The sequence below is a fragment of the Protomyctophum parallelum genome (genome assembly GCF_964188405.1).
Source record: "Protomyctophum parallelum genome assembly, chromosome: 9".
NCBI classification, from domain to species: Eukaryota; Metazoa; Chordata; class Actinopteri; order Myctophiformes; family Myctophidae; genus Protomyctophum; species Protomyctophum parallelum.
The window spans coordinates 52,117,713-52,136,117 of record NC_139706.1 but is presented as its reverse complement, the minus strand read 5'-3'; the positions used below and the strand labels follow the sequence as shown (position 1 = coordinate 52,136,117).

General features: G+C 46.8%; 1 protein-coding gene across 1 annotated transcript in view; it reads left to right on the top strand.

The window, feature by feature from the left end:
* The window catches only part of LOC310864359 (large neutral amino acids transporter small subunit 4-like), a 60,392-nt gene extending 56,061 nt beyond the window's left edge, over positions 1-4,331 (top strand). The window contains exons 14-15 of the mRNA XM_083773017.1: positions 2-125; positions 2,445-4,331. Coding sequence (XP_083629143.1) covers positions 2-125; positions 2,445-2,555 — 235 coding nt within the window. The 3' untranslated portion in view covers positions 2,556-4,331. The remainder of the gene's footprint in view (position 1; positions 126-2,444) is intronic.
* The last annotated feature ends 14,074 nt before the right edge of the window (positions 4,332-18,405 follow it).

The following is an 18,405-nucleotide window of genomic DNA, read 5'->3' as shown; positions in this document are numbered from 1 at the left end:
GGTACCCGTCGTCTCAGTTCGGCAGCCTGACGGGAATGCAGTCTCTGATCTCTGCTCTGTTCGCTCTGCTGCAGCAGCCCCTGTTCATGGCCATGGTGGGGCCCCTGGAGAAGGACCCTTTATGGGTAAGATATGTACCCTTAACACCATGGTGGGGCCCCTGGAGAAGGACCCTTTATGGGTAAGATATGTACCCTTAACACCCTGGTGGGGCCCCTGGAGAAGGACCCTTTATGGGTAAGATATGTACCCTTAACACCCTGGTGGGGCCCCTGGAGAAGGACCCTTTATGGGTAAGATTATCTACCGCTGAGTGTGTGTGTGTGTGTGTGTGTGTGTGTGTGTGTGTGTGTGTGTGTGTGTGTGTGTGTGTGTGTGTGTGTGTGTGTGTGTGTGTGTGTGTGTGTGTGTGTGTGTGTGTAAATGTGAGAGTTCAATATAACGTAACCAAAACTATTATCTTCTTATTTCTTTGTTTCTATTGTGTTGTGGACTTTGTTTTGTGTTTCTCTCTCTCTCTCTCTCTCTCTCTCTCTCTCTGTGGGCCTGTGGTAACTCTTTCATAGCCTGAACAGCAGGGGGCAGCAGCGAGTGTCCAAGTCCAACAATAAATAAGATAGAGATAACTAAATTGGCTCTAACAGAGCCCATTGGACCCTAACGGGCCCATAAATTAACATTGATTTTACAATATAAATAGTTTTTGTCCGTAGACTAATAAGGTCCTTTCTCGGCCCCACCCCTCTCCTCTCAGCCCCACCCCTCTCCTCTCAGCCCCACCCCTCTCCTCTCAGCCCCACCCCTCTCCTCTCAGCCCCACCCCTCTCCTCTCAGCCCCACCCCTCTCCTCTCAGCCCCACCCCCTCTCCTCTCAGCCCCACCCCTCTCCTCTCGGCCCCACCCCTCTCCTCTCGGCCCCACCCCTCTCCTCTCAGCCCCACCCCTCTCCTCTCAGCCCCACCCCTCTCCTCTCAGCCCCACCCCTCTCCTCTCAGCCCCACCCCTCTCCTCTCGGCCCCACCCCTCTCCTCTCGGCCCCACCCCTCTCCTCTCAGCCCCACCCCTCTCCTCTCAGCCCCACCCCTCTCCTCTCAGCCCCACCCCTCTCCTCTCAGCCCCACCCCTCTCCTCTCAGCCCCACCCCTCTCCTCTCGGCCCCACCCCCTCTCCTCTCGGCCCCCACCCCTCTCCTCTCGGCCCCACCCCTCTCCTCTCGGCCCCACCCCTCTCCTCTCGACCCCCCCCCTCTCCTCTCAGCCCCACCCCTCTCCTCTCAGCCCCACCCCTCTCCTCTCAGCCCCACCCCTCTCCTCTCAGCCCCACCCCTCTCCTCTCAGCCCCACCCCTCTCCTCTCAGCCCCACCCCTCTCCTCTCGGCCCCCACCCCTCTCCTCTCGGCCCCACCCGTCTCCTCTCGGCCCCACCCGTCTCCTCTCGGCCCCACCCCTCTCCTCTCGGCCCCACCCCTCTCCTCTCGGCCCCACCCCTCTCCTCTCAGCCCCACCCCTCTCCTCTCAGCCCCACCCCTCTCCTCTCAGCCCCACCCCTCTCCTCTCAGCCCCACCCCTCTCCTCTCGGCCCCACCCCTCTCCTCTCAGCCCCACCCCTCTCCTCTCAGCCCCACCCCTCTCCTCTCAGCCCCACCCCTCTCCTCTCAGCCCCGCCCCTCTCCTCTCAGCCCCACCCCTCTCCTCTCGGCCCCACCCCTCTCCTCTCAGCCCCACCCCTCTCCTCTCAGCCCCACCCCTCTCCTCTCAGCCCCCACCCCTCTCCTCTCAGCCCCACCCCTCTCCTCTCGGCCCCACCCCTCTCCTCTCAGCCCCGCCCCTCTCCTCTCAGCCCCACCCCTCTCCTCTCGGCCCCACCCCTCTCCTCTCAGCCCCCGCCCCTCTCCTCTCAGCCCCACCCCTCTACTCTCGGCCCCACCCCTCTCCTCTCAGCCCCACCCCTCTCCTCTCAGCCCCGCCCCGCTCCATTGTTTATATTGTGTTCAGGATCCAAGATGGCATCCTAAATCCAAGATGGTGGGGTCGACATATGCCCTCACTGGGCTGCGTTAAAGACACCTGACTTGTGTCTGACACCTGACACCAGCTTTGATGGATGTGTTCTTCCACCCCCCCCCCGGTCAAACCATATGGGCTTCCATTGGAAATGCATTGGAGCGGCCATTGACAAGACAAACACAAGACAGGTGTCTTGAGTGTGTGAACGCAGCTCAGTAAGGGCATAGGACACAATAGTTTTATATTGTATTTGGAGAGGGGTGGGGCAGAGAAAGGCCCTCATTCTGTGACCTCTGACCTCTGTGTGACCTCTGTGTCTCCCCCAGGTCAACGTGGGTCTGCTGGTCCTGTCCATGTTGGGGTTCTGCCTGCCTCTGTGTGACCTCTGACCTCTGTGTGACCTCTGTGTGACCTCTGACCCCCCTGTGTCTCCCCCAGGTCAACGTGGGTCTCCTGGTTCTGTCCATGTTGGGGTTCTGCCTGCCTCTCTACCTGCTCTGTCACAGCAGAGACCTGCAGAGACAGAGAGACCCGCCGTCTGACCTCTGACGACCCCAAGATCCAGCTGAAGGCCAGCCAGGGGTCGGCCGGACCCCAGGCCCAGGTCTAGACCCCCTGTCTAGACCCCAGGCCCAGGTCTAGACCCCCTGTCTAGACCCCAGGCCCAGGTCTAGACCCCGTCGAGACCCCAGGGCCAGGTCTAGACCCCCTGTCTAGACCCCAGGCCCAGGTCTAGACCCCCTGTCTAGACCCAGGCCCAGGTCTAGACCCCCTGTCTAGACCCCAGGGCCAGGTCTAGACTTGGGCCTGGGGTCTAGACTTGCGCCTGGGGTCACAGAAAGGATTCTCTATGCCAGTATTTGTCAAAACTGTTGTTAATGTCAACAACCCCCCCCCGTAAGGGCCCATTTGGTTCCATGTGTTACACTCTCAGAGTCACAGACCCGTAAGGGTCCATTTGGTTACATGTGTTACACTCTCAGAGTCACAGACCCATAAGGGTCCATTTGGTTCCATGTGTTACACTCTCAGAGTCACAGACCCATAAGGGTCCATTTGGTTCCATGTGTTACACTCTCAGAGTCACAGACCCATAAGGGTCCATTTGGTTCCATGTGTTACACTCTCAGAGTCACAGACCCGTAAGGGTCCATTTGGTTCCATTTGTACACTCTCAGAGGGTCCATTTGGTTTGAGTACCCCCCCGGGATACCCTCAAGAACCTCCTCTGTTAGATTGACACGCACTCTGTAACATTCCCCCCCCCCCCCTCCCCCCACACACACCATTGCCCCCCCAGTTAGTGGACACGCCCCCCCAGTTAGTGGACACGCCCCCCCAGTTAGTGGACACGCCCCCCCAGTTAGTGGACACGCCCCCCAGTTAAGTGGACACGCCCCCCAGTTAGTGGACACGCCCCCAGTTAGTGGACACGCCCCCTCAGTGTGTTGACACACCCACCCAGTTAGTGGACACGCCCCCCCAGTTAGTGGACACGCCCCCAGTTAGTGGACACGCCCCCTCAGTGTGTTGACACACCCACCCAGTTAGTGGACACGCCCCCTCAGTGAGTCAATCACCAAACATTGAAGTCTGGACACACGGTGTGGAATTCACCCTTTGTCAGCCTTCTGATTGGTCCCTGACTGACCAAACCAGAAGGCTCTTTCTGCCTATATTGTCCCGCCCCCCCTGGTTCCGCCTTGTTTATTTTGGATTTGATAAAACATCTTTTTTTTTTTTACCCATTTTAGGCGGAACCCCTTTTGGTGTTGAAAAATAGCAGATCTACAAGCTCGACTGACATAGAAACATAGCTTTTTCAGAAAACTGTCAGGATGTAGAACTAAGACATTTATAGAATCTGATCTCAGGTCAGAATGGGTTAAATAAGAACTGAATTCACAGAATATCAATACGAAGCAACTAAAAAACATGTTATTTCAACGGTAATGATGGAGAGAGAGAGAGAGAGAGAGAGGATTTTTGTCCAACCCCGAAACTGCAACCAATGGGTGCGAAGAGGGGCAGAACCAGGGGGGGCGGGGACTTGACAATGAAGGGACAGTTTGGGGTGGTTTGGGACGGAATGAGATGATTGACGTACGACGATAAGAAAGAGCGCCCCTCACTTCACACGGGTGTGATTTCTTTTAGCTGTCCTGCTGATGCCTGCGGTTGGAAAACTCCAGTTTATTTTTCTTGTTTTCATTGTTGTTGTTGTTGTTGTTATTGACGATCGTCTTCAGAAGACACTTTACCGCTTTAGATTTTACACTTAGGCTTCACTTCGCTGTTGTTGTGAGAACAGTGATCGTTAGCCGTCAAAAAACGTTTACGTGTTCTTCAGGGAGGGGGGGGGCGGGGGGGTTACGGGTTACGTGTTCGCAGCGATGCGAGACGAAGTCTACAAATGATGTACGTACGATCGTCGGGATGCGCGACGGCTAACCCAACGGACAGCGCTCCACGCTGCAGAGACACATCATGTTATAATGGAGGCTCAAATCCCATAGCTGGTGGGGATGGAGGGGGGTTGGGGGGTGGGGGGGGGGGCTACGCATATGTTCGTAGATAGCACAGAAAGAGTTAAAGTACAGCAGCGTAGAACCTGCCCCATCCTGTCCACATATTATTAACACGTTTAATTAAATCACTAAAGTATAATCAGCACAACTATTACACAATTTATAACGTGATTTAATCCGTCCTCAAATCTTCTACTGAAGGGAGACTTTCACCCTTTTTCCAAAACACACATTATTATTATGTTAAGACGTTTAGAAGATTTATGTGTGTAATAATGTGGTTTTAGAGATGTTAGATTCTAGCAGTGAGCCCAGTGTCTCTGATGTCACGGACACTGGGCTCTCTTACTTCCTGGACTACATTGTTGTCTCAGTAAGACAGCCCCTCCCCCCCTATCCACGAGGAGGAGCAGTGCACCAAAGCATTATGGGAATTGTAGTCCAGGAAGTAAGTGAGCCCAGTGTCCATGACATCAGAGACACTCTGGGCTCACTGCTAAAATCTAAAATAGATAAAACCACACATTACACAGGAAAGTGTTCTAAATCTTTTAAACGTCATTAACATATATTTATTTTATTGATCAATTTGATTGATTGATTGATTGAAGTAGTTTGCAGAATTACAGCACATTTCAAGCACAAACTAAATACAAAAACTGTTGACTGTGAGTGGACGACACCATAAAGTATTACACTTGTTTACAAGAGGGTCCACCTTGTTCAATTCATCAAAAACATTTAGAGACGTACAAATATTATCCTACACTTCTATATTGCCAAAAAACAGTTCAGGTTTTTACGGGGGCCAGTTTTTAATTGCAGCCGTCCGTATATAGCTGCCCTTTGAGAGCGGTTTTGAAGGAGTCTAGGGATTCACATGTCTTCATGACTGTTGGTAGGGCGTTCCCAAAACGTTCCAAAAGTAGTTTCACACACAGACTGAGTCCGAGTCGGCGGAAATTAGCCGGAAAACACGGAGTGGATTGTGGATCCGGATCACCAGCAACGTGTGGGAAAAACACGGAGTGGATTGTGGATCCGTCACCCAAAACACAGATTAGATGTGGAAAAACAGCCGATCTACAAGCTCGCAACGCAAACGCGTCGCGTTGCGTCGCGAGCTTGTAGATCAGCTGTTTTCAACTATACTTCTTAAACATTTGTTTTTCGTAATTTTTTTGCGTTTCTTAGAATCTTCTTTGATTTCTTTATGAAATGACTGGGGAAAAAATATCATTGAATTTTGTTGTTTTTAATTCATGAAAAATGTTGCTTTGTTGGGAGGATGTTTTATTTTTGAAAATGTTTGAAATTAAATCTAGGGAAAAAAAAATATTTACAGTGTTTTAAACACTGACAGAACATGTGTTCTGTATGTGTGTACGAGGCCTCTGACAGAACACAGAACATGTGTTCTGTATGTGTGTACGAGGCCTCTGACAGAACACAGAACATGTGTTCTGTATGTGTGTACGAGGCCTCTGACAGAACACAGAACATGTGTTCTGTATGTGTGTACGAGGCCTCTGACAGAACACAGAACATGTGTTCTGTATGTGTGTACGAGGCCTCTGACAGAACACAGAACATGTGTTCTGTATGTGTGTACGAGGCCTCTGACAGAACACAGAACATGTGTTCTGTATGTGTGTACGAGGGAACTATTTAAAGGTGCAAGTGATTGAATCGGTGAAAAGTGTCAACGAGAGCTCGTTGTGACGAATTAAGATGAATTAAGGCTAATTAGTGACAGTTAATTATTATTAAGGGACGAGGCGATCCGCATGGCCGTACTGTAGCTGCTACTGTACATTATAATTAAAATGGCGTGTTTTTACTAAATAATTAAACCAAATCGAATAAACATATAATTGTGTCAGTTCCATGCAGTCGGTCACATCAGGTCATCGTGTTGTTTTTATTACTTGCGCAAGCAGAGCGTGCAAGTAGTGTTTTTAGTCAGGTGCTACCAATGCCAGCGTATAACTGGCTCTCGATGGTGACGTAATGATGACATGTACCAATGCCAGCGTATAACTGGCTCTCCATGGTGACGTGATGATGATATGTACCAATGCCAGCGTATAACTGGCTCTCAATGGTGACATAATGATGATATGTACCAATGCCAGCGTATAACTGGCTCTCGATGGTGACGTAATGATGACATGTTTCAGTGTCGGGTGGACTAAAGGTAATGCCCCTATGTATGCATGCATTTAATCTGACACCAATGCCATATCAAGCACAAGTAATCATTGCGTCATACGCTGCCACAGCAGAGCGTGCAAGTAGTGTTTTTTTCGTCAGGTGCGTACGTGCCGTGCAGCATATGACGCGATGAAGATATGTACCAATGCCAGGGTATAATTGGTTCTCGAGGGTCAGTGATGTAATGAAGATATGCACCAATGCCAGGGTATAAACATACCTTTATTACATCACCATCGAGAGCCAGTTATACCAGTACTTGCGCGCTCTGCTTGCGCACTAGTAGGCCATTTATGGCCTACTTGGGTGCAACAAGCAAGTAGGCACTCGACAGAGTGCAGTTCTAGTTATTATTATTATTATTATTTTCCGATCCACAAATGCTCAAACATGTCTCGTCTATCAGACCATTATTATTACCATTATTATTTGTATATCATTTGTTTGTATTATTATGACATTTTAAACATGTAAGTGTTTGTTTTTTTTATTTCTCAGGTTGTATTTCCTTTAAGCAATATGATTAAAATACACAGTGTGATACAGTCTGGTTATAATATACAGTATGGTATGATTATAAAATACACATTATTGACTTCTATATTTGTTAAAATGTTCATAATGTCGTCACACGCCTGTAGAATGTATATTTGACCTCTTTCTGATTCTGAAACATGATAATAAAATTATATGGAAATGAGACAATGTTATTTTTTATATATTCACAATGTTATATATCGCTTTCTGTCTGTCTGTCTGTCTGTCTGTCTGTCTGTGTCTGTCTGGCACATGTTGGTACCATTAGGAGAGATAACATGATGTTGGTACCATTAGGAGAGATAACATGATGTTGGTACCATTAGCAGAGATAACATGGTGTTGGTACCATTAGCAGAGATAACATGGTGTTGGTACCATTAGGAGAGATAACATGGTGTTGGTACCATTAGGAGAGATAACATGGTGTTGGTACCATTAGGAGAGATAACATGATGTTGGTACCATTATGAGAGATAACATGATGTTGGTACCATTAGGAGAGATAACATGATGTTGGTACCATTAGGAGAGATAACATGGTGTTGGTACCATTAGGAGAGATAACATGGTGTTGGTACCATTAGGAGAGATAACATGATGTTGGTACCATTAGGAGAGACAACATGATGTTGGTACCATTAGGAGAGACAACATGATGTTGGTACCATTAGGAGAGATAACATGATGTTGGTACCATTAGGAGAGATAACATGATGTTGGTACCATTAGGAGAGATAACATGGTGTCGGTACCATTAGGAGAGATAACATGGTGTCGGTACCATTAGGAGAGATAACATGATGTCGGTACCATTAGGAGAGATAACATGATGTTGGTACCATTAGGAGAGATAACATGGTGTTGGTACCATTAGGAGAGATAACATGATGTTGGTACCTTTAGGAGAGATAACATGATGTCTGTACCATTAGGAGAGATAACATGATGTCGGTACCATTAGGAGAGATAACATGGTGTTGGTACCATTAGGAGAGATAACATGATGTTGGTACCATTAGGAGAGATAACATGATGTTGGTACCATTAGGAGAGATAACATGATGTTGGTACCATTAGGAGAGATAACATGGTGTTGGTACCATTAGGAGAGATAACATGATGTTGGTACCATTAGGAGAGACAACATGATGTTGGTACCATTAGGAGAGACAACATGATGTTGGTACCATTAGGAGAGATAACATGATGTTGGTACCATTAGGAGAGATAACATGATGTTGGTACCATTAGGAGAGATAACATGGTGTCGGTACCATTAGGAGAGATAACATGGTGTCGGTACCATTAGGAGAGATAACATGATGTTGGTACCATTAGGAGAGATAACATGATGTTGGTACCATTAGGAGAGATAACATGGTGTTGGTACCATTAGGAGAGATAACATGATGTTGGTACCTTTAGGAGAGATAACATGATGTCGGTACCATTAGGAGAGATAACATGATGTCGGTACCATTAGGAGAGATAACATGGTGTTGGTACCATTAGGAGAGATAACATGATGTTGGTACCATTAGGAGAGATAACATGATGTTGGTACCATTAGGAGAGATAACATGATGTTGGTACCATTAGGAGAGATAACATGGTGTTGGTACCATTAGGAGAGATAACATGGTGTTGGTACCATTAGGAGAGATAACATGGTGTTGGTACCATTAGGAGAGATAACATGATGTTGGTACCATTAGGAGAGATAACATGGTGTTGGTACCATTAGGAGAGATAACATGATGTTGGTACCATTAGGAGAGATAACATGGTGTTGGTACCATTAGGAGAGATAACATGATGTTGGTACCTTTAGGAGAGATAACATGATGTCGGTACCATTAGGAGAGATAACATGATGTCGGTACCATTAGGAGAGATAACATGGTGTTGGTACCATTAGGAGAGATAACATGATGTTGGTACCATTAGGAGAGATAACATGATGTTGGTACCATTAGGAGAGATAACATGATGTTGGTACCATTAGGAGAGATAACATGGTGTTGGTACCATTAGGAGAGATAACATGGTGTTGGTACCATTAGGAGAGATAACATGATGTTGGTACCATTAGGAGAGATAACATGGTGTTGGTACCATTAGGAGAGATAACATGGTGTTGGTACCATTAGGAGAGATAACATGATGTTGGTACCATTAGGAGAGATAACATGGTGTTGGTACCATTAGGAGAGATAACATGATGTTGGTACCTTTAGGAGAGATAACATGATGTCGGTACCATTAGGAGAGATAACATGATGTCGGTACCATTAGGAGAGATAACATGGTGTTGGTACCATTAGGAGAGATAACATGATGTTGGTACCATTAGGAGAGATAACATGATGTTGGTACCATTAGGAGAGATAACATGATGTTGGTACCATTAGGAGAGATAACATGGTGTTGGTACCATTAGGAGAGATAACATGGTGTTGGTACCATTAGGAGAGATAACATGATGTTGGTACCATTAGGAGAGATAACATGATGTTGGTACCATTAGGAGAGATAACATGGTGTTGGTACCATTAGGAGAGATAACATGGTGTTGGTACCATTAGGAGAGATAATATGATGTTGGTACCATTAGGAGAGATAACATGATGTTGGTACCATTAGGAGAGATAACATGATGTTGGTACCATTAGGAGAGATAACATGATGTTGGTACCATTAGGAGAGATAACATGATGTTGGTACCATTAGGAGAGATAACATGATGTTGGTACCATTAGGAGAGATAACATGGTGTTGGTACCATTAGGAGAGATAACATGATGTTGGTACCATTAGGAGAGATAACATGGTGTTGGTACCATTAGGAGAGATAACATGATGTTGGTACCATTAGGAGAGATAACATGATGTTGGTACCATTAGGAGAGATGACATGATGTTGGTACCATTAGGAGAGATAACATGGTGTTGGTACCATTAGGAGAGATAACATGGTGTTGGTACCATTAGGATTCAAGAAGGCCCACTCCACAGAAACTGCCCTGCTGGCAGTCACAGAAGCACTACATGCTGCCCAAGCTGCTTCCCACTCTGCAGTACTGATTCTCCTAGACCTATCAGCAGCATTTGACACAGTGAACCACCAGCTGCTCCTAGAAACCCTAGCGGAGCTAGGCATCGGTGGAACGGCACTATGGCTGCGCACACAGTTGCTGCGGCTCAGTGCTCTCCCGGTCGGTGCTTTGTATGGCTTGTTGTGTATTTGTTGTTTGTTCTATGTACTTTTTGTGAAGCGTACAACACCTACAGCCGGCAGGATCTCCTTAGGATAGGAGTTTGCCACAAGCGGAATGTTACAGCCGAGTTTCACCGCTTGCACAACACACCGGCGGACATCGCAAGGAGCCCCGGCTCGGTATGGTTTACTATCCCCGCCGGGAGGAGGCGAAGGCGGCGCGGAGAGAGGAGGCAGAAGCGGGGCTGCAGAGCTGGCGCGCTAGTCAGGCTACGGAGGCAGCCGCTCAAACCACCGCTTCCCAGCCTTTTTATCACAAACGCCAGATCCCTCGCTAACAAGATGGATGAATTGAGGCTACAGACTTCAGCGAATAAAACCGTGAAGGACTGTTGCATCATGTTGATCACGGAAACTTGGCTTCACTCACTCATACCGGACTCTGCTATCGAGCTGACAGGCTACACCGCACAGCGTCATGACAGGACGGAGAACTCGGGTAAGAGCAAAGGAGGGGGGCTCTGTATGTACGTCAATAACAACTGGTGTACAAATACAGTGATTGTAGATAGTCACTGCTGCCCGAACCTGGAGTATGTGACTGTGAAATGCAGACCCTTTTACTTGCCGAGAGAGTTTACCGTTGTCATGACGACGGCTGTTTACATTCCACCGGATGCTAATGCTAGCTTGGCTATCGGACAGTTACATGGCAGCATTAGCAGCCAGATGAGCAGACATCCTGACGCTGTACACATCGTAGCGGGGGACTTTAACCAGGCGGATTTGAAAGCAGCACTCCCCAAATTCCACCAGCATGTTAAATGTGCTACGAGAGGAGCTAACACTCTGGACAAGGTCTACTCTAACATCAAACTTGGCTACAGGGCAAAACAACTACCGCACCTGGGCAAGTCTGACCATATGTCCCTGCTTTTAATTCCTGCATATGCCCCCCTAAGGAAAACTGCCCCCACCATCACAAAAACTGTCAAAACTTGGCCCGAGGATGCCTCTGAGCAGCTGCAGGACTGCTTCGACAGGACCAACTGGGAGGTTTTTGAACACCAGGACCTGAATGTGTTCACAGACAGTGTTCTGTGCTATATAAAAAATTGCACAGACAATGTCACAGTGGACAAACGCATCCGGGTCTACCCAAACCAGAAGCCCTGGATGACCCGGGAGGTCCAGCGGCTGCTGAAGGAGAGGAACACCGCCTTCAGGTCTGAGGGTAGGGCTAACTACAGCGCAGCCCGAACGAACCTGAGGAGAGGCATCAGAGAGGCCAAGGCTGACTACAGGAGGAAGATCGAGGACCATCTGGACAGCAACAACAGCAGGCAGGTGTGGCAGGGAGTCCAGCAGCTTACCAACTACAGGACTACCGTCGGAGCTGTCGAGGGTGACGTCTCGTTGGCAGAGGAGCTAAACACCTTCTTTGCCCGCTTCGAGGCAGAGCCACCGGAGGCAGCAACGTCACACCCCACGGTCCACAGCAGCTTCACCTTCACAGTGGAGGAGCACGAGGTGAGGCGCACGCTGCGGGCCATCAACCCGAGGAAGGCTGCAGGTCCTGACGGCGTCACTGGACGTGTACTGAAGGACTGTGCGGACCAGCTGGCTGGGGTCTTCACCAAGATCTTCAACCAGTCCCTCGCCCAGTCCACTGTCCCACTCTGTCTGAAATCCTCCACCATAGTCCCCCTGCCCAAGAAGCGCAACATCTCCAGTCTAAATGACTACCGGCCAGTCGCACTCACACCAGTGGTGATGAAGTGCTTTGAGAAGCTGGTCCGGGGTCACATCACATCACTCCTGCCCCGTGGCTTTGACCCCCACCAGTTCGCTTACAGGGCAAATAGATCCACAGAGGACGCCGTGGCCACAGCCCTCCATGCTGCACTGTCCCACCTGGAGCAGCAGGGGAGCTACGCGCGGATGCTCTTTGTGGACTTTAGCTCTGCTTTCAACACCATCCTCCCCCACAGACTGGTGGATGTTCTGGGGGAACTGGGTTTTCCACACAACACCTGCATGTGGATTAGAAGCTTCCTGTCTGGTCGCAGTCAGAGGGTGAGAGTGGGACAGCACATGTCTACGTCCCTCAGCCTCAGTACCGGCTCCCCACAGGGCTGTGTGCTGAGTCCGCTGCTCTACACCCTCTACACACACCAATGCACCCCCGCCCACCGCAGCAACACCATGGTGAAGTTCGCGGATGACACCACAGTAGTAGGGCTCATCTCCAAGGGAGATGAGTCAGCCTACAGGGATGAGGTGGTGCAGCTGACGGACTGGTGCAGAGAGAACAACCTGCTCTTGAACACATCCAAGACCCAGGAGCTGGTCATAGACTACAGGAGGAAGAAAACAGTCATTCCACCCCTGTTCATTAATGGGGACTGTGTGGAGAGGGTGTCCTCTTGCCGGTTTCTGGGAGTCCACATGGAGGAGGGCTTGACCTGGAGCACGAACACCTCTGAGCTGCTGAAGAAAGCCCAGCAGAGGCTCTACTTCCTGAGGGTGCTCAGGGGGAACAACATCACACAGAGACTGCTGGTGTCCTTCTATCGGTGCTCCATAGAGAGCATACTAACGTACTGCATATGTGTGTGGTACACCAGCTGTACAGTGGCGCAGAGGAAAAAGCTCCAGGGGGTCATAAATACGGCACAGAAGATCGTTGGCTGCCCTCTCCCCACACTGGAAGAACTACACAGAGACCGCTGTCATAAAAAAGTGATTAGTCATGTCTATGGCGCTTTTTAGCCAAGGAGTGTATTTTGTATATTAGGTTAGTCGATGGTGGCTCTTCCAAGAAAGATTTTGTGCCCTCATTAGAAGGCGGGTGTAATCCAACCGTTTCTCTAATTTCTTTTAAAGTATGTCTCGGAGCCATATATAATCAGCTCAACAAAACAGGCAGACGGTGGAATACATTACCTTCTATTACTATTTATTATCTTAAGTACAATAAGGGTTTGTTGTACAAAGCTACACAGCTGTACACAGCTGAAAATGACATGCTTGTGCATTAGGGCTGCTGGGGTTGTGCAATAACAAGAAGTCATGTGTTTTTGTTTTATCTTGTACAGTATGTTTTGTGATATGATGCACTGATTGGTTGGCACTTTTAATTTCGTTGTACACGTTGCAATGACAAATAAAGATCTATCTATCTATCTATCTACTAAAGTGGTTCTCCTCCTACCTCACCGATCGGACCTACCAGGTTTCCTGGAAAGGTCTGCTATCATCCCCCCGAACCCTCCAAACTGGGGTCCCACAGGGATCTGTACTTGGTCCCCTCCTTTTCTCACTGTACACTAAATCCCTTGGCACTATCATCTCTGCTCACAATATATCCTATCACTGCTACGCCGATGACACACAACTGTTCCTATCCTTCCCCCCCTCTGCCACTCAGGTGGAAGAGCGCATCACTGCATGCCTGGCTGACATATCACAGTGGATGTCCTCCAACCACCTCAAGCTGAACCCAGACAAGACTGAGCTTCTCTTCTTCCCAGCTAAGTCCTGCCCTATGCAGGAGCTAACTATTTCCGTAGACAACGCCCTGGTAACGTCTGTCCCAACAGCCAGGAATCTTGGTGTTGTCCTGGACAGTCAGCTCTCGTTCAAAGCTCACATCACAGCTGTCACTCGATCATGTAGGTTCACACTCTATAACATACGACGAATTAGACCGTTCCTCACCCAGGAATCAGCCCAGCTCCTAATCCAGACAACAGTCTTGTCAAAACTCGACTATTGTAACTCCCTCCTTACTGGCCTACCAGCATGTGCACTTAAGCCTCTCCAGCTGATCCAAAATGCAGCAGCTCGCTTGGTCTTCAACCAGCCAAAATTCTCACATGTCTCCCCCCTGCTCCGCTCCCTCCACTGGCTCCCGGTCGCTGCCCGCACAGAATACAAAACTCTGATGCTGGCATTCAAAGCAACCAAAGGTATGGCTCCCCCATATCTTACAAGTATGATTGAACCCTACAAACCCTCCCGCGCACTCAGATCAGCCAACGCAGGGAAACTGGAAGTACCCTCACTAAAAACGCCGGGACAACGCTCCACACGTCCCAAACTCTTCTCCCTTCTGGCTCCAAAACTGTGGAATGCACTTCCCATTGCAGTCAGAACTGCAGCATCACTCCCAATCTTCCGCCGTAGCCTGAAAACCCACCTTTTCAGACTCCATCATGGCCCATAGCACTTACCCTAACCCCTTAGATAGCATTTCTGTTGGCTTAGATAGCATTTGACACAGACTTATAGCATGTTATGTAGACAGCACTATAATTGTATTGTATATAGTCATAGCACGCCATAGTACTTATGGATAGCATAGTAGTGAATATGTATAGTTTATTATGTATAGTGTATGTATAGTTTCATCATATAGATATTCCACTGTTACCTTCTTAGCTTACGCATGTTTCATGATAAATGCTTTTATGTGATGTATTCCCATGCTTTTGTTCTTGCCTAAATGTAAGTCGCTCTGGATTAAGAGCGTCTGCTAAATGCCTAAATTGTAAATTGTAAATTGTAAATTGTAGATAACATGGTGTTGGTATTATTAGGAGAGATAACATGGTGTTGGTACCATTAGGAGAGAGAACATGGTGTTGGTACCATTAGGAGAGATAACATGGTGTTGGTACCATTAGGAGAGATAACATGGTGTTGGTATTATTAGGAGAGATAACATGGTGTTGGTACCATTAGGAGAGAGAACATGGTGTTGGTACCATTAGGAGAGATAACATGGTGTTGGTACCATTAGGAGAGATAACATGGTGTTGGTACCATTAGGAGAGATAACATGGTGTTGGTATTATTAGGAGAGATAACATGGTGTTGGTACCATTAGGAGAGATAACATGTTGTTGGTACCATTAGGAGAGATAACATGATGTTGGTACCATTAGGAGAGATAACATGATGTTGGTACCATTAGGAGAGATAACATGATGTTGGTACCATTAGGAGAGATAACATGGTGTTGGTACTATTAGGAGAGATAACATGGTGTTGGTACCATTAGGAGAGATAACATGATGTTGGTACCATTAGGAGAGACAACATGATGTTGGTACCATTAGGAGAGACAACATGATGTTGGTACCATTAGGAGAGATAACATGATGTTGGTACCATTAGGAGAGATAACATGATGTTGGTACCATTAGGAGAGATAACATGATGTTGGTACCATTAGGAGAGATAACATGATGTTGGTACCATTAGGAGAGATAACATGGTGTTGGTACCATTAGGAGAGATAACATGATGTTGGTACCATTAGGAGAGATAACATGATGTTGGTACCATTAGGAGAGATAACATGATGTTGGTACCATTAGGAGAGATAACATGGTGTTGGTACCATTAGGAGAGATAACATGGTGTTGGTACCATTAGGAGAGATAACATGATGTTGGTACCATTAGGAGAGATAACATGATGTTGGTACCATTAGGAGAGATAACATGGTGTTGGTACCATTAGGAGAGATAACATGATGTTGGTACCATTAGGAGAGATAACATGGTGTTGGTACCATTAGGAGAGATAACATGATGTTGGTACCATTAGGAGAGATAACATGGTGTTGGTACCATTAGGAGAGATAACATGGTGTTGGTACCATTAGGAGAGATAACAATCATAACATGATGTTGGTACCATTAGGAGAGATAACATGGTGTTGGTACCATTAGGAGAGATAACATGGTGTTGGTACCATTAGGAGAGATAACATGATGTTGGTACCATTAGGAGAGATAACATGATGTTGGTACCATTAGGAGAGATAACATGATGTTGGTACCATTAGGAGAGATAACATGATGTTGGTACCATTAGGAGAGATAACATGGTGTTGGTATTATTAGGAGAGATAACATGGTGTTGGTACCATTAGGAGAGATAACATGATGTTGGTACCATTAGGAGAGATAACATGGTGTTGGTACCATTAGGAGAGATAACATGATGTTGGTACGATTAGGAGAGATAACATGGTGTTGGTATTATTAGGAGAGATAACATGATGTTGGTACCATTAGGAGAGATAACATGGTGTTGGTATTATTAGGAGAGATAACATGATGTTGGTACCATTAGGAGAGATAACATGATGTTGGTACCATTAGGAGAGATAACATGGTGTTGGTACCATTAGGAGAGATAACATGGTGTTGGTACCATTAGGAGAGATAACATGGTGTTGGTACCATTAGGAGAGATAACATGATGTTGGTACCATTAGGAGAGATAACATGGTGTTGGTACCATTAGGAGAGATAACATGATGTTGGTACCATTAGGAGAGATAACATGATGTTGGTACCATTAGGAGAGATAACATGATGTTGGTACCATTAGGAGAGATAACATGATGTTGGTACCATTAGGAGAGATAACATGGTGTTGGTACCATTAGGAGAGATAACATGATGTTGGTACCATTAGGAGAGATAACATGGTGTTGGTACCATTAGGAGAGATAACATGATGTTGGTACCATTAGGAGAGATAACATGGTGTTGGTACCATTAGGACAGATAACATGGTGTTGGTACCATTAGGAGAGATAACATGGTGTTGGTACCATTAGGAGAGATAACATGGTGTTGGTACCATTAGGAGAGATAACATGGTGTTGGTACCATTAGGAGAGATAACATGATGTTGGTACCATTAGGAGAGATAACATGATGTTGGTACCATTAGGAGAGATAACATGATGTTGGTACCATTAGGAGAGATAACATGGTGTTGGTACCATTAGGAGAGATAACATGGTGTTGGTACCATTAGGAGAGATAACATGGTGTTGGTACCATTAGGAGAGATAACATGATGTTGGTACCATTAGGAGAGATAACATGATGTTGGTACCATTAGGAGAGATAACATGGTGTTGGTACCATTAGGACAGATAACATGGTGTTGGTACCATTAGGAGAGATAACATGGTGTTGGTACCATTAGGAGAGATAACATGATGTTGGTACCATTAGGAGAGATAACATGGTGTTGGTACCATTAGGAGAGATAACATGGTGTTGGTACCATTAGGAGAGATAACATGGTGTTGGTACCATTAGGAGAGATAACATGGTGTTGGTACCATTAGGAGAGATAACATGGTGTTGGTACCATTAGGAGAGATAACATGATGTTGGTACCATTAGGAGAGATAACATGGTGTTGGTACCATTAGGACAGATAACATGGTGTTGGTACCATTAGGAGAGATAACATGGTGTTGGTACCATTAGGAGAGATAACATGATGTTGGTACCATTAGGAGAGATAACATGGTGTTGGTACCATTAGGAGAGATAACAATCATAACATGATGTTGGTACCATTAGGAGAGATAACATGGTGTTGGTACCATTAGGAGAGATAACATGGTGTTGGTACCATTAGGAGAGATAACATGATGTTGGTACCATTAGGAGAGATAACATGATGTTGGTACCATTAGGAGAGATAACATGATGTTGGTACCATTAGGAGAGATAACATGATGTTGGTACCATTAGGAGAGATAACATGGTGTTGGTATTATTAGGAGAGATAACATGGTGTTGGTACCATTAGGAGAGATAACATGATGTTGGTACCATTAGGAGAGATAACATGGTGTTGGTACCATTAGGAGAGATAACATGATGTTGGTACCATTAGGAGAGATAACATGGTGTTGGTAATATTAGGAGAGATAACATGATGTTGGTACCATTAGGAGAGATAACATGGTGTTGGTATTATTAGGAGAGATAACATGATGTTGGTACCATTAGGAGAGATAACATGATGTTGGTACCATTAGGAGAGATAACATGGTGTTGGTACCATTAGGAGA